The sequence below is a fragment of the Heliangelus exortis genome, chromosome 1 (assembly GCF_036169615.1).
Source record: "Heliangelus exortis chromosome 1, bHelExo1.hap1, whole genome shotgun sequence".
NCBI classification, from domain to species: domain Eukaryota; kingdom Metazoa; phylum Chordata; class Aves; order Apodiformes; family Trochilidae; genus Heliangelus; species Heliangelus exortis.
In genome coordinates, this window is record NC_092422.1 from 94,469,116 (window position 1) to 94,491,182 (window position 22,067).

The 22,067-nt window shown below is 38.6% G+C and overlaps 1 protein-coding gene across 2 annotated transcripts in view; it reads left to right on the forward strand.

The window, feature by feature from the left end:
- Positions 1-22,067, forward strand: part of APP (amyloid beta precursor protein) — a 208,222-nt gene that overhangs the window by 107,942 nt on the left and 78,213 nt on the right. For both annotated transcript variants that reach the window (XM_071755155.1, XM_071755146.1), the window contains exon 6: positions 14,533-14,732. In XM_071755155.1, the coding sequence (XP_071611256.1) occupies positions 14,533-14,732 (200 nt within the window). The remainder of the gene's footprint in view (positions 1-14,532; positions 14,733-22,067) is intronic.

Sequence of the window (22,067 nt, forward strand, 5' to 3'; positions counted from 1 at the left end):
GAATATATTTGTATCTATGATCTGAACATCTAGAAGAAACCACATTTCTGTCATTAATTTTGTTAATGTCCTTTCTGAGACTCTCCTGTGTTTTTACCCTGAACAGTTGTCTCTGGAAGACTGCATTTACTGCTTTGTAGTGGGCATTTCATTCTGCATAGGAGGAGGCAAAGCACAGCAGCACATTTCACCCACACCACTGGAGGTCATGTGGAGGTGGAATGGGCTGCAATGCTATCAGAGATGTTCTTCCTACCTGGTTTTTGACCACCACCTGGATCTGGGTGTAAAAGGTTGTGGTTTTTTACCAGTAGTTGGACAAAGGCAGAAGGAGGGTGTGTTTTGGTGATGGGTGTGATAGACTCTTTTTTGTTCATGTGGCAAAGACACAGGATCTGACCATGCTTTTGAAATTGCACCATGTCGTGCTCATCCTGAAATAGTATATAATTCTGACTTAGAGGTCACAAGCATTTTTCAGCAGTAGTGTTCCTTGCTATTATACACACCTTTAATTAAAATTTACCTTGAAAACTGCCTGAGGGGACAGCCAGATGCAGGTGCTGGCTTTCAACACAGTTGCAGAGTTCTCCCCACATAGCTACAATGCAGTCAAGTGACCTGCAGTCTCTGTCTGCCCTTGAGACTTGACACAGCCTCATGGTCTTCCTGCCTGTACCTGGGCACTTGCTGGAAGCTTTGGTGTCCTTGCTGTCCAAGGTTGAACATCTTTAGGAGCAGAAACTTTCCAGTGAAGCTGCCAGCTTCCAGGTGTTCTCTGTCTATATCCATCTCATACATGCCTCTTCCCATCACTGTGTGGGACTTCCCAAGCTTTCCTTCCCACCAGGGTATCAGGCTGCTGCTGTCATTTTCCTTCTTTCACCCCAGGAAAACTGATGTACAGTAAGTCTTCCCATTGAGGGTTATAGAAAGTTTTTAAGCCCCATGGCTTGGGAGCAGGAGATGATGGTGCCTTAATTTCACCCAAGACACATTTTTCTTGACTGAGTATATTTTCAAGGTCTGAAATAGGAGATTTCATTTCTCATTACTTTTCCCACAGATGGTTAGGCCTCATTCATTTTATGTGTTTGGTGTTCAGGCTGATGTAGTAGCTGGGTGATGGTGTCAATTTCCCATTGTAAGGAGTAGTGTATTTTATAAGGGTTTGATTTGCAGCTCCTCTTAAAGTTCTACCAAGTGATGTGTTACAGTTTGTAACTGTAAGGTAAAGCTGGTAAGTTACTTGCCATTAGGATAGTTAATATGGTAGGATTTTTTCTACAGTAAGTAATTCAAAAAGGAGCAGTCCACTTTGTGCTGATAATAAGGCATCTGTGAAGTAAACTAAAATAAATTTGTTCTATATAGCATGGTAAACATGTTGTCCTCTGGTTTTGCAGTTCTGTACCAGACTGATCTTAAGAGTGAGTGCTCATCCTCCAGATGTTGGGAAAAAAAAAGTAGTTTAAGTGCTATATCTGTTTTGGCTTTTTTTTTTTTTTTTATCAGTAGTATCTGGAAAAAATTACTTTTGTCTGAATTGTCTCCTTCATCTCTAATTCAAGAAATCCTGAAAGGCTTTTAAAACTCATCAGTTTTTTTTAATGGTGAAAACAGTATTGTTTATGTGCTTGTTATGCTGAATGGTTTCCAGCTGGAGACCCTTTGCTTTTAATTAGAAGTGTTCTAGCATTTGGAGAAGAGGAGTCAAAGCCAGAATTCAAAGACAGAATTGGTTTGCTGAATAATTTGTTAGAGACCATCACTTGATGTGGAGGAAAGGTGCATTTCTTTTTTTTTTTTTTTTTTTTTGCTTTTTAGCTCTTTTTATATCCTGATGGCTTAACAGGTATGAAGATGTCAAAATATGTTTTACCTAGTGGAAATGCCTGTGAGTTCACCTCAATGTCAAATTAGCTACAATCAAGATTCCCCAGAGTACTGTCATGAAATCAGGCTGTCAGGAGGTGTGTTTAAATTGGTTACAGTCTTATAGTGCCCTGACCTGATACAGCAGTGCACCAATTCCTCATGATACGTTACGCCACTGCCTTGACACGAAGCAGACAGGCAGCTGGGGTGTCTGCCTCTGACTCGTCTTTATTGTGAAGCCTAAACAGTGACATGTCAGCAAGTGTCTTCAGTAGTATGCAAGAGTCATTACAACAATTTTAAAAGTCAAACTTGATGGTTTTTAGTAATTTCTGTGCTTGGAAAATTCCTTTTTGCGAGTGTAGCTTTGACCAGCTACTGTGCAGTTCCCTTTGTTTGGGTCTCTTTGTGCCAGAACAGTGGGAGATTTGATGCAGGCAAGAGAGGGAAGCTGTTGACATTTTTGCTATAAATGCAGATAGAAGCAGACAAATGCTACAACCAGCGAGGGTGTTCCCTATGTTCATCGATAAGGACTATGCAAAGTTCATGCAAAGCATGAAATCCATTTGCCCCATTTCTCCCCATTACATCTCCCTGTGTGACTCTCACCCTTCTTTTTCCCCTGCTTCTGTCTTTGTCTGCTCCCAGAAAATGTATTTCGAAATACAGCATGAAAGAAGAGCCCCTGGAGGAATGTTTGGCCCAGGCATATTTCAGTCCATGGTATATTAACTGATCAGGGGGATTAATAAAAAGTAATCAGAATACTCTGATCTTGCTCTGATAGGTATTTTAGTCTCTCAGGCATTTGAACTAGAGCTGGAAAAAACCAATGCAGCTTGGACCTGGAGAAAAAAAAATGCCTAGACAAGGGGGATGGTGGTGGTGATGTTGATGTGTGATGCGCTTTGCTTCCTCCAATCTCAAAGAGAGGGTTCTGTGTTGTTCCCAGCAAGCCTCAATGGACAGGCTTTAAGCCATAGGTGTTGTGTTGGCTGTCAGCAATGGGGTATCCTTTGTTTCTGTATGTTTGTCAGAAGGGTGGCTTCTGACATATGGAACAAACACCTCCTGGCAGTTGTGTGAACTCTGGGGTGTCTGGATGACTGAGGAAGACTCAGAGCCTGAATGGTGTCTGGATATAGAACATTGTTGATGAAATCATGTTAGGAGGCAGATCTTTCCAAGATTCTTACAACTTCCTAAATCCTTCAGTTTCTGCCTGTGACCTCATACTTATATCTAGCATGTAATGACATTCTTTTTCTTCATTCATCATTCCCTCCTCCTTGTTCTCTCCTGTTGTTTTTCAGCTAATATTGTCCTGCAGCATTAAGTAAAAAATCAGGCTTAATTGAAAGTCCAGATCTGAGCACAGAAGATTGTCTGAAGAGTATAGACACGGGCTATCTGGAGTCCTTTTGAAGTTTTTGCTACTCTAATGCTAAAAAAGTGTTCTTGATCAAGAAACAGGAAGGTGCTAAGGCTAGATTCTTCACTGGAAACATGCTCACTGGAGGAAAAAGAAAACTAACATTTTGTCTCTGATGACTATTCATCTAGTTGTCAGTCATGTAAAACAAATGTATTCTCATTAATGTAAGCTTTTTCATTAAGCTGGAAAGTCAGTTTCTAAAATTTTACTGAGAAATGCTGCAGTGAGAATCGCTTAAATAATTCTTTTTAAAAAAAAAATAATTTTTTTTTAAAAAAGCCACTCCCATATCCCAAACAGTTGAACTAGTAAAGCTGAGCCAGACCTGTATCTGTATGATGTATCTTTACTACAGGTTCTGACTGAGAAGCAGGAAATTATACATTTGGATGGATAAAAATATTTCCGTTTTTCCCCTTGAAAATTAAACTTATTTCTCCTTTTTGCACACTGAGCTGTAGGCTGGTCATACCCATGAAAACTGAAGGAAAAATGAACCTTGTGCCCACAGTGGTACGAGTATGGCAGTGGTTGAGGGCTCACTTGGTAGGAGCTCTATCATCCATGACACAGGAGCAGGGAAGGGCACAGCCAGAGGCACTGTTCTCATCAGCTGTCATAATACAAATTGTTCTTAATTGGGAGTCAGTAGAATAATATGAATACTAGGAATTACAAGCTTGCTTAATTTGTCTTGCTTTTTTTCCCTCCTCTGAAGTTTGCAAATTGTTAAATGGGTGAATTTTGCAGTACAGGTTGTCCATCACTAAAGTGGTGTTTAGAGAAATGGAATTCATTTGGGGAGATAGTGTGGAAGGTGTGCTGATTTTTACAATATCACATTTCAGCTGCCTGGTCTAAAGTCTATTTTGGTCTAAATCTTCTTGATTTTTGTAGTAGAACTGTTAAAACCTGAAATAACTGCTTCATACCTGTTCTAAAGCATTATTAATGACACAGCTTATCAGAGAACTTTTGTGTTGTTATAAGTATTTTAATGGTACAACCTAATAGCTTTTCTTCAGAAAATTGTAGTCATAATGGTACTGCTTACATTGAATAACTTGAGGTATTTTGTCTCATTTATGCATTTTATATGCTATTAGCATATTCTGTCTTGCATTCTTACATTAATTTAGTTTGCCTTTCATATTGGCTGTTACTTAATATTTGGGTAATTCATGAAATATTTTTAATAACAGGTGGTTTTTTTTCTTTTTTAATGTGGATATTGTTAAGATAAAATTCAGAAAGCATAGAAACACCAGGCCATTAATGATGCCAGAAAGTCTGGTAAGTGTTGGATTTTTTTCGTAGGACAAATAAAGTTAGAATGGAATTGATGAAACAGCGCATTGCCCTGAGAGGTAATTACAGCAGTGCTGAGCTGGCAAATCCAATCACCATTTGAGTAGAAAGCATTAACTGAAGTGATGGATGAGGCTCTGGGTGAAGAGAATTAATCTAACAGAGAAAGTGATGAGTAGAAGATAGCCAGGCTTTCATGACCCTTGATGAAAGCAGTTTGCTAGCTGTGCAGGCTACCTACATGACCTCAGTGAATTCTGAGCTTGTTTCAGGAGGTTAATGTCATCACTTCCACATTTAGTAGAAGGTTGACTTGTAGAGAAGGGTTATGTTTTTTGACCTCACATAACAGAGCTGTCTGCTGCCATGTTTTCTTAAATAACAGGCAAAAAAATTGTCACTTTTGATAATTGAAATGTGGGAGAGAAAGGTTCCCTGTATATATTTGTGTAGTAATCAACTCAAGAAACCCTTTTGATATGTCTGTGAGATGTTCTGAGAAGTTCTCATGATGTTGTGATATATACCAGCCCATTTCAAGCACTGTACTATTTGTAATGGATGAAATAAAATGAGAAGTGAGAAATTCACATCTTGAGTTTTGCAACATGTACTGTCACACCAGCATGACTATATGATGGTGGATGCATAGCTGTATATCCCTCCATAAAGTTATCCAGCAGTTCTTGCTCTGTTATACCTTCCAGTGATACTTGTGGTCTGTGCTAGAAATAAGAGCTCAGCATTGTGGGGCTTAGTGAAAATTTAAGAATTCCACCTCTTGAGAGGCTATGCTGTTAACAGCACAGTGTAGTAAAGCATTTTCTGTAGGAAATACTTCTTTTCCTTTGCCTTCTTGCAAATACATGGATGAAAAAGCAAAAACATACAGGTTTTTGTTTTGTTTTGTTTTTTTTCTTGAGCAAAAAAAGTTTTTAAATTTTGAATGCAAATGTTTTGTCTTTGGTTACGTGATGGGAAGCCATTTTTTCATGTGGGATCTCGATTTTGATGACTGCTGATGAAAAAACTAGCACCCAAATTGTGAACTTTGTGAAGAAGAACAGGGTAAACAGTAAAATACTGACCTGGAGAATTGTATCTATGTTTGCATCTGCTGTGAAAGTCTCTGCTAGGCTTGGCAAGTTGTGGCTGCTATAAAAAGCTTAGTACAAAAAGGAGCCTCTTTTCTTGTGGCTCCATGAGTGGACATAATCTGTTCTGCAGAAGTCCTGGCCTCTTGCAGCTGCTGCTGGTGGCAGCTGCATTTGGAAAGTTTTAAGATGGCACATTCTCTGAAAAGTGGTATTCGGTATCTTAAGGTGAACATTCAGAGTTATGACATGCTTCTGGTTGTAAAACAAAGTTTTTCTCCCAGTTTTAGCCTTTTGTTGTGTGGAGGTACTAAGACAATGATTTCCATAAGCAGGGCAAATGCTTGCTTTGGTACAGAGTTCAGGTGGTCTGCCTCAGATAAGCTGTAGGATGTCAGGTTGGACAAAGAGATGCTGAATAGTCAACACTGATTACAGAAGAATTTTGTGGAAACAAACATGTTGTAGCAGATCCATATTTTTCTGCTGATTCTCAAGCTGGATGAAATAGGGCTGCACAAATGACCTTCACTCTGCCCTCTTCCATCACATTCAATCTTAATGAACTTTTGATGCCAGGATTTCTAATTTAATATTTATTTAATGTCATCAGGCCCACAGAGCCTTATTTTGTCTGTTTGCATGTATGTTTACTTAGGTAATTTTTTAAGTTTCCCTTTAGCAAAAATAATCAAAGTGAGAAAGAATATGAGTTAAATATATTACTACTCTGTCCTTGTCTAAAAATGACAATTCCTTCCTGAATTCTCCACTTTCCAAAGAAAACTGTCAGAACAGTAACACCATCAAAGGCTTTCTTTTAAAGTGAAAACTAGTTCAGTTTTGAAAAAGTATTCTTCTGTATGAGCCAACAAGTACCTTCTGCAAATGCATAAGATCTAATGTTATTGTGCTACATCACACACCTGTTGTTTTAAAGCAGGTCAGCTGTGGGAAGAAATTCCTAAAGTTATAAAGTATACTTTCTTGTTAAATTATAACAATAAATGTATCTGTAAGAGGCAGTAGGGCAAGTAACATGTTTGTTTTTTACAAATATTTTATTTAAAAATTAAAGATTTTTAATGCAACTTTTCTTGTTCTCCATCAAAGTTAATGAAACTAGGCTTTTTTTTTTTTGGCATTGTTTTTCTATAGAAGTTTTTTTAAAGGTACAGTAAAAGGAGACAGTCTTGAATCACATAATTATTTGATAATGCAGTTGTTTGGTAAGCTCTAAGAACTCAAAAGCAGCCTATGTGACTCTTCTGTAATAGCTTATTTCAATTTTTTTTTAATTAGAAAATGTGAAAACAAACATAACTGCAACCTCTTCACCAAAGGATAACAAAAAGGAAAATAATTACAAGTTACAAAATGAATGTCTGAAAAAGTGCTTGATGGTATGAATTGCATGTCTTAACCTGCTATGCAATGCCAAGTGCCCACCTGAATACTAAAAATTTTAACTGTCTCTTAGTAGCTGTTTACAATATGTCTGAATATCACATTTTTTCTTCTTAATGTGAGATACCTAATTTACTTACCTAGTCAAATCCAACCCTAATGAAAATAACCTAAGTAGTTTTCAGGCAGTTTGTGCTTTTCTGGTCACGTAACAGACAGACAAGAAACATTATTGCTGAGATTATCTTGTGGGTCAGACTTCCAATTTTGTAAATCACTAATTTTCTGGACTTTGATGCCAATAAGCCATTTAAAAGATTAGTTATATAGGCTGGAGGTCAAGCATAACCTTTTCTTTCCTGGTTCTGTGTCTAATCTCATAACTGTAGTGCAGTTTAATTCTTGCTCTGTTGTCCATTCACACCAGCCCAAATTCTTCAGGAAAACAGAACTTTTTGGTGTAACTCTCTGCTCCTAGGCTTTCAAGTTGAATGCTGAAATCTTCATTTCAAACTTGGTGTTTACTTCCTTTCCTCTCTTCTATCCCACATGAATTTATTTTTGTAGTTCTTGTTTAAATTGATGACACCTGGATACTCAGTTTCACATAGTCACTATTCTCAACTTGTTTCTGAATTTGGGTAGTGTACCAAAGCCAAAGTAAAAACAAGAAACTACAGTGAGGTGGGTGCTCATGTGCCAAAGGCACTGTTGGCTTAGTTTTTAGCTTTAAGTAGCTCCTGCTGCAACTCATGTTTAATTAGCAACCTCATTCAGAGAGGAGTGTGGTGGTGGGATTACACTTGGTTCCTGAGAAATCTCATCCTTGTCATCATGCAAGATTTGGAAAAACATGATGTGCAAAATACCGAGGCCTCTCACGTGAAGGTTTGTTGAGAGAGAATTGGTTCCTTGGCTGTTGTAACCAAAAGCCGGATAATTAGACCATCTCAATTGCAATCATCATCTTGTCTGGATCCCAAGGATGTGTCATAGAATCATAGAATTCTGTAATGGTTTGGGTTGGAAGGGACCTTAAAAATCACCTGCATGGGCAGGGACACCTCCCACTAGGCCAGGTTGCTCAAAGCCCCATCCAACCTGGCCTTGAACACTGCCGGGGAGGGGGCAGCCACAACCTCCCTGGGCAGTCTTTTTGACTGCCTACCCTCACAGTAAAGAATTTATTCTTAATGCCTAACCTAAATCTACCCTCTTCCAGATTGAAACTATTCCCCCTTGTCCTATCACTCCATGTCCATGTAAAAAGTCCCTTCCGGTATTTCTTGTAGGCCCCTTCAGGTACTGGGAGGCTGCTAGAACGTCTCTTCAGAGCCTTCTCTTCTCCAGGCTCACAACTCTCTCAGCCTCTCTTCACAGGAGAGGTGCTCCAGCCCTCTGATCATCTTTGTGGCCCACCTCTGGACTTGCTCCAAGATCTCCATGTCTTTCCTGTGCTGAGAACTGGACACAGTACTCCAGGTTGGGTCTCACAAGAGGAGAGTAGAGCTTATACTGCAGCCCCATGAGGTCTGATATACTATTGGAAGAAAACTTCTCTTTCTTGTCATTGGTGTTCTGAATACAGAAAAGACACTTTCATTTACTAATATTTTCTTACTTCTTGAACAGCAGGAAGTTTCACCACATACAGGAGTGTAGATGAGTAGCATTAATAACACGGTGTGCTACCTGAATGCCCAAGGGAAGCATAATTTCTGTGATGGGGGGAATGGATTTTATGATGTGAGGAGGTTGTTGTGGAAGGTTCAAAGCCATGATGACCTCTGTGTCCAGCATGAAAGACAAGAGCCTCCACTGAAAGGAGATGGAGATAGGCTAATGTTGAAGTGGGGGTTGCAAATATTTTCATGGCTGCATTCAAGCCTAACAATTTAGTTCTGTTGTTTACTGTTGAAAAGTTAAATTCAGATTATGATAATATGGCCTTACAAGTCTCTGAACTTACCAGTGTATCAAGTAATTTTAATTTTAGAAGCCTCTGAAAAATCCTGTCTCCAGCACCACTAAGCTGAGGTGAAATAGCAACAATTTCTTGTAAATGAGACACTGCACTGGTAATAATAAAACCCTGACTGGGACAGTATCAAGGGTATATACAGAAAAGGCTGTCAAGATAATTTGTTTCCAGGAGAAACAAGACTGTGTAATGCTTGTTTACCAAAGAAGGTAAAATGTGATAATAATACCAGGAAGTGAGCACACCTGGTATTCTTATTAAATAAAACTCCAAGACTTCTGAGAAATATGTCAAAATCTGCATTGCTTTGTTATAAAATCTTTGTTTGAAAATGGTGCATTTAAGCTGATTACTGAGGTGAAAGGTGTGCAAAAGTTAGATATGCTTTCTGGGAAGCAGCACCGTGGTGGTGCTGATTGAGAAATGTGAATGGAACCAGTGCATTTAGCTTAACAGGGAGAAACAGCTCTATGCACTGTGTAAGAGAGGGGTTTGTCCCTCTTTGAAAAGTTACTGCTTTGTTCCCAATATTGAAGTATAAATTCATTCCCTTCTCTGTTGTTCTCTATTGTCCCTCTCACATGCATGCTCTTTGAAAAAGAGCCAGGATGATAACAGTGATTAAATCCAAAGAAGAGAAAAAAAAAAAGCATAATGTTTCGTGTTTCTTGCAAGACATAGTACCTTTTGCAATACTAAGAATATATGGAGTCCAACCACTGTATCTTTTAATTTTTTTTTTAAACAGAAGCACACCAAGCACACAATGCTGCATACAGCTTGATATGATGCTATGAAAATATAGGTAGTGTTGTTTATATCAAACCCATGTCTTCAAGCATGAGGTTCCAGGTTCTCTGAGTACTGACAAGTACTCCTCCTTCCTCCTGGCTTCTGAGGACTGTTGGGAAGGGGCTATGTGATATTGTTGCTTTTCTCACACCTTTCATAACTGTGGCCTCTGAGAAGGTGTGGTCATCTTCTGTTCACACTGCTGAGTGCTGATTGACTCTGGAGTGCATGGCTCAGTGGTTAGCCTTGATATCCAGTGTGGAGCTGCTGTTGTTAGGGATTGCTAGGGAATTATCCCTGCCTGATGTGTATCCGTGACATTTAGTCTGTGATACTCTGTGGTATAACTGAGCATGATTAAAGCACCAGAATAGTGGCAGTCCAGTTAGTTTCTGGTATTTGGCTTCATTCAAGATAAATCTTGTTAAGAGAGCAGATAGCATTTCATCTCCCTATCCTCTTTTTGGAAGACAGCACTAAAAGGGGGAAACACAAAATCATCTTTGTATAAATATAAAATAAAGCAGGTAGCTTGGAAAATAACTGCTTTCAGAGAAAGTCTGAAGTGCTTCTTATGGAACTGAGTGTGGTTTCACACTTCTGTACAGTGAGAGGTTTTAAAACCTGTTAGAGAAATTGCCTTCTAAAGCCCAATTTCAGGCACCATAAATTACGGGGCTTGTAGAATCATAAGAATAATAATAGAATTCTAAGAAATAGAATCATAGAATGGGTTGGGTTGGAAGATCATCTAGTTTCAACCGCCTGCCAGGTAGGCAGTAACACCTACCACTGGAGCAGGTTGCTTATAGCCCCATTCAATTTGCCCTTAAATACTAGCAGGAATGGGGCCTCCACTACTTTGCTGGGCAGCATGTTCCCCAGGGTCTCACCACCCTCATAGTAAAGAATTTCCTCCTAATATCTAGTTTAAATCTCCCTCCGAGTTTTAAATCATTGCCCCTTGTCCTCTCCTTACACACCCGTGCAAAAAGTCTTACCCCAGCTTTCTTGTAGGCCCTCTTCACTTACTGGAAAGCCTCTATAAGGTCACCTCTGAGACTCCTCTTCAGGCTGAACAACCCCAACTTTCCCAGCCTGTCTTCACAGGGGTTGTCAATTTGTGGCTCTCATCTGGACACACTCAAGAAGCTCTTCTTGTGTTAGGGACTCCAGAACTTGACACAGTACTCCAGGTAGAGTCTCACAAGAGCAGAATAGAGGTAGGGAAATCACTTCCCTACCATCTGACCACACTTTTTTTGATGCAGCCCAGGACATGGTTGGCTTTCTGGGCTGCAAGCACATGTTAACAGCTCATTTTAAGCCCCTGGTCCACCATCACCTCCCAGTCATTCTCCTTAGGTCTACCCTCAGTCCTTTCTCCTCCCAGCCTGTACTCATTTATGGGGTTGCCTCAGCCCAGGTGCAGAACTGTGCACTTGGTCTTGTTGAACTTGATGCAGTTTGCATGAGCCCCCTCCTCAGGCCTGTCAAGCTCCCTCTGGATGGCATCCCTTCCTTCCAATGTGTTGACTTCACCACAGTTTGGTGTCTAAATTTTGTAAGTATATAACAAGATTCTCACTTCCATTTAAATATCTGAATCTAAGGCAAAACCATTTCTGTTTTCTTTGTTCCTGTTTCTTGAAACTTGCAATAAAATATAATCCTATTAAATACTACCCTTCTATTAGAGTCTTAGAGACTATGTTGCTAGCAGATGCATGATTTTTTCTAGGAGTGATCAAAATAATAGAATGAATATTTAGGTAATTCTTTGTGCAAGTTATTAAAATGTTTTCAGGAGTCTGATCCCATAAACTGCTGTAATCTTCATCACTTCTGGCTTTTTTGACCTTCTCAGATGTCTTGTTATTCAGCAAGCACGGAGCAGTAAAGGGGGTGCAGGTGTGGTCTACCTTTAAGCATTTGCTTTGGTAATTTGTGAGAGGTAACCAGGGCCTCATATACTGGTGGATGCAGCCAACCAATACACATAGAAAATTGTCTTCTTTCATCCAGTACCCTTTACTGTCACACCTCCTAGACAAACCAAAACAAAGCAGAGCAAAGCAAAACAAAACAACAAGTGGGCCCTAATGCTGAGAATTTCCCAGCAAAATGCTGTGTGGACTGACATAGCTGACTTGATTGCTTTTGTGCAGCTACAAACAGATGGGTATTGGATGTGTGCATACAAATTATTTGTGAAGTGGCTTTCCATGTGACTAATTGATTTTCCTTTGTTTATGAGTTTATTTTTGTTGCCCTTTTTTAACTGTGTAAGCTTGCCAAGACCTGAGAATGGTTATTCATGTGAAAGGAAGATAAAAAATAATTGTTTTTTTTTAAGCATTATGTGTTTGTATCTTGGGTGAGAGGGAGACAGAGAGCAACTTTTGTTGATGTTGAAAGGCACGTGGTGTCTCATGCTCCTGATCAAAATTTACATGTCTTACACTCAACAGGCCTAGTTTATATGTCTGTAGCTAACCAGTGCTAGAAGCATCTTAAGATTAGAAACAGATACTGGACTAACAAATTGATCTCAGTCTTGCAGTTGAAAGGTGATAGTGTACATGTAGCTTTTTTCATGCTCATAAAAAGGTGAAATATTCAGTAATAAAAATAAAAGCAAGAAACCTACTGTTTAAAAAGGACTTACTTAAAACATAGCAGAAATTTTTTGACAAACTGGAAGCAGAATGGTAGGGAAAAGTCACACTGTGGAGGTTGTGACATTTCTAAGCCAGTCCTTTTAATTCAAGAAAATAAAAGAAGAACCCAGTGGTTTTCTGCCCCTGAATGCCCATTCATTCATTCATTCTCACATGTAAATGGAAACAGGTCATCCCTTATTCACACTGCTCTGCAAGTTAGCTATTCACATCCATTGTATAACCTACCTGGGCTTGAAAGCATCATTATTACTTTAAGTCTCTCTTGTGTTCCAAGACACCAAATACTTTGGGGAGAAGGAAACAGGGCATTCATTCTTGTTTGGACAGAGATTTTACTACTTATCCCTGATAGAGTCAGGCTTGAGGCATACCAGATTTTTATCTTTTTTTTTTTTTTTTTTTTTTTTTTTTAATACTTGATTAAGAAGGATCAAAATTGTACTAGACAACCTTTTATAAAATGAAATATTATAGGCTCGGTCTCTAGAAAGAAGTGAAGGAGAGAAGTTGCTAACTTGACATAAAAGGCTGTTCAGGTGAATGCGATGCCATGAAAAAGATGCAAAACCACTTGTGTATGAAAGTGACAAAGTCAATGGATGTTTCAATGTTTAAATATTATTTATTCATTGCTAGTGAATTTCAAGTAGAAGAGCAGATTAATGAACCTGAGACCTTGTCACAGCTGGGCACTGAGTTAGGAAGCATTTAAAAAATTACAGTCGCAGCAGCCGATTGTACATTTTTTGGACTATTGCTTGTATATCATTCAAAATTAAGAGTGATCCCAGAAAGCTCTTGACATGCTAAGCCACCAAATGCATCTGATAGTCAGCTGCAGTATTACCTTCAAAACTGATTAAAATCCTGAGGATTTTCAGTAGCTGTATGAATTTAAAGCACAATGATTGATGACAATATTTAGTCCAATAACTTGAGGTTTCTTAAAACACCTTGTTGCCATGTTTGTTTGGTTTTTTTAATGGAGGCCTGACACATCAACTGTACAGCAGGGTTGGGGATGCAGAGCATCTGAGCTGAGCTTACCATACTGAATGGCTGCATGTGTTGGCTGAGATGGCAGCCTCATAAGGAAACTGTGTGGCCTTCTCCTTTCCATCAGTGCTGCTGTCACACAGAACACCAGAACTGGGTCCTCTCCTTCTCTGGATGTTAGATCCTGGAAGATGATATTGTGGCCACCAGCTGTTTTGAGATACCAGAAGATGAAAGCTCAAAGATTCTTCAGCTCAAATCAGACGAGGCATAAGTTACAGCATCATATGTGCTGTCTCTGTCCTGCCCTTTTCCAGAACAGCTCTGTGTGCTATTTGTCTTAGAAGTGGCTTTTTTCGTTCGCACATCACTGCATTTAACAACAGCATAAGAAAACTCAGCAGTCAGTGTTGACAACTGTAGGTCAGTTCAGTAGTCCTGTGTGAATGGTATGCAAAGCAGTCCACGGTGAGACTCTGGGTAAGGCATCTTCTGGGTGAGAAAGTCTCAAGGAACTCTCTTGTCTGCATGGCCATATGAACTGAATGCAGTTTGAGCTAATTTGAACTGCTTTCAAAGTAAAAATTGTTTCAGTGACCACATTATGGAGCAACCATGTTTGGAGTGTTACTCAGCTGTCAAAATGGAAGTATTTCTGATGGGGGATTTTTTTCCATCCCTGTGCAAAAGGAGGAGCTCCAGTCTGGCATCTTGCTAGTTTTCTCACTGCACTGCTCCTGTTGACTTTTGGTTTTCTTAGCATTTCTGATTTCTTACTTGTTGGGACATCCCAGCGTCCCTGCTTCTTTCTTTTTTATTGAAAGGGGAGGAAAGGAAAGGTAATGGAGAAAGAGGTAAATTCTTGTCCTTATAGAGTTTCTGAATAAAAAGTTCTCTCTTGTTATCTAGAAATACTTTCTTTTATACTGACAGATCATGATTTTCTTCCTTTAGTGATGATAAGGTAGAAGAACAAGCAGAGGAAGATGAGGAGCTAACTGTTGTGGAAGATGAAGATGCTGATGACGATGATGATGATGGTGATGAAATTGAAGAAGAAACAGAGGAAGAGTATGAGGAGGCAACTGAAAGAACTACCAGCATTGCAACCACTACCACCACAACTACAGAGTCTGTGGAAGAGGTTGTCAGAGGTAAATTCATAGACATTTAGCTTGACCTATGGGCATAGCTGGAAAAATGATCCTGTTACTTTGCATGTGTTTGCCCTTTACAACAAAAAATGTTCCAAACAGCAAAATATCCCAAGTAGCAGCGTTGTTATGCTTTGGCTTCTGTGATTTGCATGTTGAATCCCCTCCCCTTTTCCATTTTACTGTTCTTTGGAAGTGCCTGTGAAGTATGGTCATTGCATTTGATGTGGATGGAAGCAGATAGGTTGGTTTTATTTTAAAGTAATATTAAGTAAAATTTGACTGCCATATGTAGCAAATAACACCGGAAAAGTATGTGTGTGGATTATCACCTGGATGTGTTGCAGAAGGATACAGAGTGACAATTCAAAGCAGGAGATAGCACTTACTTGGTTTGATGTCTTGTATTAACAGCAGTGATCAGCCATTTTGAGTGATTTCTGTTAGATACCTGTTTCAAATAGTTCTCCATGAACTGGTAGCTAAGTAAAATAAGAAGAATTTGGAAATAACTATGCAGAAAAGGCAGTCTAACTAATGACTTGTTTTGGAGGCGTAGGAGGTAATAGGAATGCCAAACCAAGAAAGGAAACACGGATTGAGAAACAACTCTTCATTTCTAAGCTTGGTTTTCATTATATTTTGTAGTTATTAACAGAAGTGCAATTTAAACTTTGAATTTTACCTTAGTAAATTTTGAATTTTACCTTAGTCCATGGAAACCAATATTTTTTAATGTCACATTTCACCTACGATACATATTTAAATGAATAATCCTTGTATTTCTATTAAATAAGTACAATTCCATTTGGTGTAAATTTCAGTAAGATAGATGCCATTTTTTCTGCAGTGCTTACTTCCATCTTTACAAAAAAGTGCTGGAGGCAATGGCAGAAAGTGAGATTAAAGGCTACAGTTGGAAAGAAAGGGGTTGGGAGATGCAGGAGGCGGAGGAAAAGTGTGACAGCAATTGAGACAGTTGTGAATCAAGCAGAAAACATCTAGCCTGGCTTTTTCCCCCTCCCTTTGCTTTCCCAGCCCCTACCTCTGGGGACACATGGGACTGAAATGCCGTCAGAGTCCCCCATTTTGCATGAAGTAGTTTCCTTTTCTCTTGAAACATGGTGCCAATGTCTGGCAGAGCAGGTATGGAGCAGAGGACTTCTGACCATGATACATCAAACACACCAAGGACAGAAGGGTGTCCAGGGGATGTTTTGGGAATAGCAGAGTTACTTCATGTATGTTTTTTGCATGCAGATAAGCTCACTAGTGAAAAGTTCCATAGCGTTTCTAATATATCTTGCAAATGTTTCTTTGTAAGGCTGGTAATGCAGTCTTGTGCATTTCTGTCTTACATAACTGTGTTGAATGTTTTGCTCAGTTATTGGAGAGTAATTGGAGTGAGGAGTGGGTGGGAGGAGATTGTGTTTAAATCTTAAAAACCAATTAAATACATTTCCATATGTGAGCTTTCACCACCGGGGGATAAACCACCCTGTTCTCACTGGTAAATTGAGGGGGGTGGGGGGAAAAGTACACTTGACTTTAATGGGATTTTGGATGAGTGGAAATGAGGACAAATTAGGTACAACATGTTTCTTTACTGAGATTGATGTTTCAAAGAGGTTAAGATGTTTAGCCTTCAGGAAAGTAGTGTGTAATAATATGAATGTAAAATACAAAAGACAAGAGGCGAACTATTGAAGTCACCTTTTAAAAATCCTTTGTAAGTGTACACATTTGCTCCCTGATAATGAAATGCTATTGTCCTGTTTTTCCCAACTCTAAAATTTCACACCTTGGGTGACTCTGAAGGCAATATATTGTTCTGCAAATGAGGTGAGGGCAACCTGTTACCAATCCAAGTTTTCAGCCCAGTTCTGCCACAGCCCTTGCTGCTTTCTATTCTCCAACCACCTTGGGGCAATGGAGGTTGCTGAAACAGACCCTGAGTGTGAGTAACTGGTGTCTAAGAAAGCTGCACTATGCAAAATGCTTACTTATTTGTGAAAGTAGACGTGTCCAAATAACTGTGCTACTGGTGTGGCCAGCAGACCCAGCACTGGAATGTCTGTGGTGAGCATCTGCTGTTGTCTTGCTTGTTGCAAAGGGGGAAGTTTGTTGCTGTCAGTGCAAATGAAGGAAGCAGAGGTACCATGTAGACAATGTACCTACTAAGAAGTAGTCCATCATGTGGAGGAAACTTGAAAGCCTTTTCAGATGGAGTTAAATGTCAGAGCTTTGTTCTCATGATTGTGACCTCTGTTCAGGCTACTTCTTCAAAGCATTCAGGAGTGCAGTTCATAAAATGCATCCTGGGATGCTCTTCACAGACACTTTGCAGCGAGTTTTATATATGCTTTATGAAGCTGTAACTAATATTATGTCATTAGCACTAAAGAGCACAGAGAGTGGGTTTGTTCTATGTGAGAGGAGTTGATTTTCATACATGAATCAACAAAGAGCAACTGTTCTAAAGCCATAAATTAGGATCTAATTGTGAGCTGGTAGCAAGCCCTTTCTCCCCCAAATCAATAGAATGATTGCTTTCAACCATAAATAATTGAAAAGCATAAATGTAATGTTATACTTCAAAGACAGTTGAGCTATTGTAGAATCAATTTGTTAGGCAAGCTTATTTCTGTGCACATTTTAATGAATTGTGATCAAAATAGCAGTAGCAGAACTACTTGCAAACTCATTTTCAGTGAAAAGGAAGTTAGCCTTGCCTAGGGGGTGGGCGAGGTGACTGGCAGGAGGACAGGCTTTTCATTCATTTTCCACAGCAACCATATTTCTATAAGCTATAGTGCTTATTAGAAAATGTGAATAAGTTTTTCCTAGCACAGAGCTTGCCAGTATTAATTTTCCTGCCTTTTGTGAAGGACCAGCTCTACTCTTAGTTCATATGGAGTAGGGCAGCAAACCCAGTTTAAACCTTTGGGTATACTTTTGCTGGTTTTCAGGTGTGAAATCCAGATGATTGTGGATCTGAGGTTACAGGAATCCAAAGTGTGAAATGAATGTCAGGTCGATGTTTTTCACTTTTGGTCACTGGGAGATGTTATCACTGAATTTGTGCTGAAGAAAATATGGCTTGTCTATGAAGCCATGCAGAAAAACTGTGACTCTGGAAACTCTCTGCTGGCCAGGGTTAAGTTAAGATGGTTGATAGTTTTCTGCTGTCCTCGTTGCTGCATCTCAGGTGTTGCAGAGCTGCTCATAAGGCTTCCAGGCTCCAGGTGACCGAAGCAAGGTAGAGCCCTGTTCCCCCCCATCATGTGCAACTGTTTGTGGTTTTTGTTTCTACTCTCCTTCAGCACAGTAGGTGATAAGAAAACGCAGTCTCTCTTGGCTTGCAACAAAGAATAAGCAATTTCAGCTTAGGACATGGAAGTCAACATGGCAGTCATTCTGGCCTCATTTAAAGGAGTGCAGTAGGGTCAGTGCAGTAGCTGGCAGAAAGGCTCTTGGCAGCTTCTTTGGATACCTAGCAGTTGATAGAGGAGATTGAGCAGCAGAAACTTCATCTGCTCTGTCTAGTCTATAATGTTGCCCTTTAGCTATTGGTTTTGCTTTAGCTAATTCTGCTGGATTTGTCTAAACAGTTAGGAGAGAACTTAAATAGTGCTGCTCGATGTGACATTTTAGCTATGTTTACAATCTTGAGTTGCAAGCAAGAGGCTGGTTTCCTAGTGACAGAAAAGTAGCCTCATATGGTAGCTCTTAGCTGCTTTATTGGTCTAGTATGGGGGGGAGGGGGGAGCGGGGGAGAGTTGCTGAAGATTTTTATGTGTGAAAGACTTTAAATCTATTCAGTGATCTGTTCTACGCCAAGGAAGGTTGACCCTGATTGCTAGTGGTAAATTGCAGATAATATTAGTAGCATTAGCTTGATTAATTGAGGGAGGTTTTTTTGTTAAAAAAGAAGAACAGTTTTGCCCCACTTTTTTCTTTGGAAGATTATCTTTTTTTTAAAGCAGTAGTTCCGTGGTCTTCTTCATTTGCTTCAAAACTATGCAATATACTTTAGTTAGAAACTAATAATATGTGATTCCATATTAAGAAAACATTGATAAATTGCTGCTGAATTATAAAGACTTACCTCTTTTTTTGTTTAGAGATCTTAAATAGGAACGGTAATGTAATCTTAATATATCAATAAGAGCTTATGAAATTAACCTAATGGATTTGCATTAGAATAACTGATATCATCTGATTAGACATTATAATTTAAAGAACTTCTGTTCCACCATAATATAATACTTCAAGATATGTTGCAATTGGAAGAAATCTTTTTTGTAACATATAAATTAATCTTGTTGGCTGAAAAGTAATATATTATTTTGGGTCAAGGGCAAAAGTAGTGTAACACTAAGTTCAATAACTGGTTGGGTTTTTTTATGTAAGCTTAGAAGGTGTAGAGTGGTTTCATTTGAACTGTCGTGCCGGAAGAAATCACTCAAAAATCTGTTTCCCTAGAGAAAATAATATTTTACTATATTAAAGCAATAATTAATTGTATATTTTGTTTTGCTGTGTAAAAAGACTGGAATGTACTGTTCAGCTAATCCTCATATTCACTGTCTTGTCACGTTAGCATAATCATGGTGTTAGGTGAACGTTTTGCTTTTTCTAAAATACGTACAAGTTCATTATATTTTTCTGATCTACATTTAAAATTATGCTGAACTTTTTGTGTTGGTTCTGTCCGTAGGCAGTAACTATATGGCACTTAGATTCAAAATGTAGGGATGTAGAAAATGCACTTTCACATATTTGTTCCACTTCAGAATTATAAGTGTTTGTATTCTAGCTAAGTATACAATTAAGTCTTTTTTCATAATTTAAATATTCCCCTCTAGTAGATTAAAAAGAAACATTAGAGAGAGAAATTAAATCTTAATTGCACAGGATGGAAATTAAAATTCTAGTATATTTAAGTTTTAGAAGTGCTTTTATTCCCTGTTGTATTTAGAAGTTATAATTTTGCTTTTTTTCTTTTAAGCAATTGTATAGCTTTTGCACCAAGTTTATTCCTGGACTATGTGCCAGCTTCACAGCTGTCTTCTCTTAATTCCAAAAATCTCTTCTGAAATTAGCTTTTGTTTTTGGATACTCAGTGTCAAAATTGGCTGGCTCTTCTAACTATAAATTCAGAATAAGAAAGTTATTTTCCTGTGAAATAATCTCCAAGTGTTCACTTTTGATTAATTCATTGTGCAAAACAATACTGTGCCTTTTGGAACATGAACAGTAAAACTAAACGAAAACTAAATGAAAAAGAGAGTGCACTTACTCTTGTCTAATTTTTGTCATCTAGTTGAGAAATGGAGACTAATATAGATAAAGGTGTATTAATATCCTGAAACTATAGGTTTCAGTTCCTGAAGACACACAAGCCAAAATTATTCAGTCTGTAATATCCTAGTATATGATAAAGGGAATCATATGCCTGCCATGATATATATTTGAGAGCTTTGTTCCTTTGGCCTCTCCTGCATTAATCAACTACTCTATTAGTGAAATAAAAATCATAAAATATAAGATTGTGGTCCCATATACTTCAGCAGCTAAGTGGTTTAGGTCCCTGTTTAAGGCTTGTTTGGGTCCCACTGTTTGAAGTGACAGCCACATACCAGTCCTAGTGAGTTGGTTCACACCATCAGTATTATTTATTTGTATGTAGCTGACAATATCAACTTCACACTTTGAAGGGCTGATAGTACAGAGTCATCAATGCAGTATATCTTTCATTACTGTGGCTAAATTAAAGAACTTGTAATATTTATAGCCAGTATGATGTTATCTTTCTGCTGAAGCATTGAAGTGGACAGGTTTTTCAGAGGTGTAAACTAAGTGTAGGACCCAACTTACAAGACAGTTAGGTAGTCTTAACTCCTCCTGTTTGTCCTTTTTTTTTTCTTAAATTTCTTCACATTTCATTTCTGGTTTAAGATTGACTGTGCCAGCATCTTAATGAGCTTAGCTCTCATGATCATGTAAATATATATCCAAATCCTGAAGTTACCTTCATGTTTACAGCAGTATGTATGTAAGTACACACACCCCATGCTGTCCCCCATCAAAAGTTTAAATTTTATTTCAGATCCCTCAATTGAAAATATTGGTGTTCACAGAGTAAGTATTAGTTCCATATGGGAAAAAGAGCATGGAGTTGATATTGTGAAATAAAGCAATTATAATTTCACTTTGATTTAAAATCAGTTTTCTTCAAGAAACAGAAACACTTTATATGGTAATGATATAACTAACTGATCATCAAAAATATCTGAAATGTTTGCACATGAATTGTAATTAGCTCTGCTTACAGCACTTTGGTAGATGAGTGTTTATGGAGGTACTTTGTATAAAGCCACTATAAATCAGTGTCCACATACTTGAAGACTACGTGTTTCCTAGGGTGCTGAAGTCTGTGCTTTGCAAAGAATAAGTAACACAGTCAGCCCTGATGTTTAATGTAACTGGTTAGCTTTCAGTAGATCACTAATTTTGAAGCAAGTTAAAAAAGGCTTGCTACAGCACTGTTCTTCAGGGGATGATCAGCCAGCTTGGTTAAGACCTTGGCCCTTTTTGCACCAAGATGGTTTGGAAACTGTAGGCATCTGAAACCAGAATTTAGGCTGCTTACGAGCCTGGATTGCAACAGAGGCTTGTCCTCTTTAATTTTATCCAATTTAATGTAGCAAAATACAAAAATGCATCATCACAGGAGGGAGAGTGAGAAAGTTCCTTAAATATAGCAAAGGTCACTGTTAATGCCATACTGGATACAAATTATGTATGTATGTATTTGTGGTACCCAGTAAAATCGAATTGCACAGTGGCAAAAAGTAATTAATCTTTTAATCAGTTTTCAGCAACAAGATTAATATATGAAGGAAAGACAGCTTTTAGTTTTTTGATTAATCACTTAGGAGTGTATGCTGCCTGCTTGCTGCTAATATCTTTAAAAAACCTGTAGCCTATCCATCATGGGCATTAATTTCTCTAGGTAGCTGTGGGAAGGGGAAAAGGTATTTGCACTAGCAGCCCAAGAAAACTTGCTGAGTTTACTGTCTGTGCACTTCATTTTCCCATCTTCTCAGATGAGGTGATAAAGCTGAGGTTCAAATGTGGTGGCTTTTTTTTGGTAAGGACAAGTGATGGGGATATGAAGAGCCGTGGAAAGAGCAACTGGTTCATCATCAGGAGCAGTGTCACCATTTCCCAGGCATTGAAGCTAATTTGAAAAGGTACCTTTGTCCCAAAACAGGGGTGAAGAAACCTGACTCTTGAGTCCTCCACAGAGAATGGGCAGTAGTGGATGGT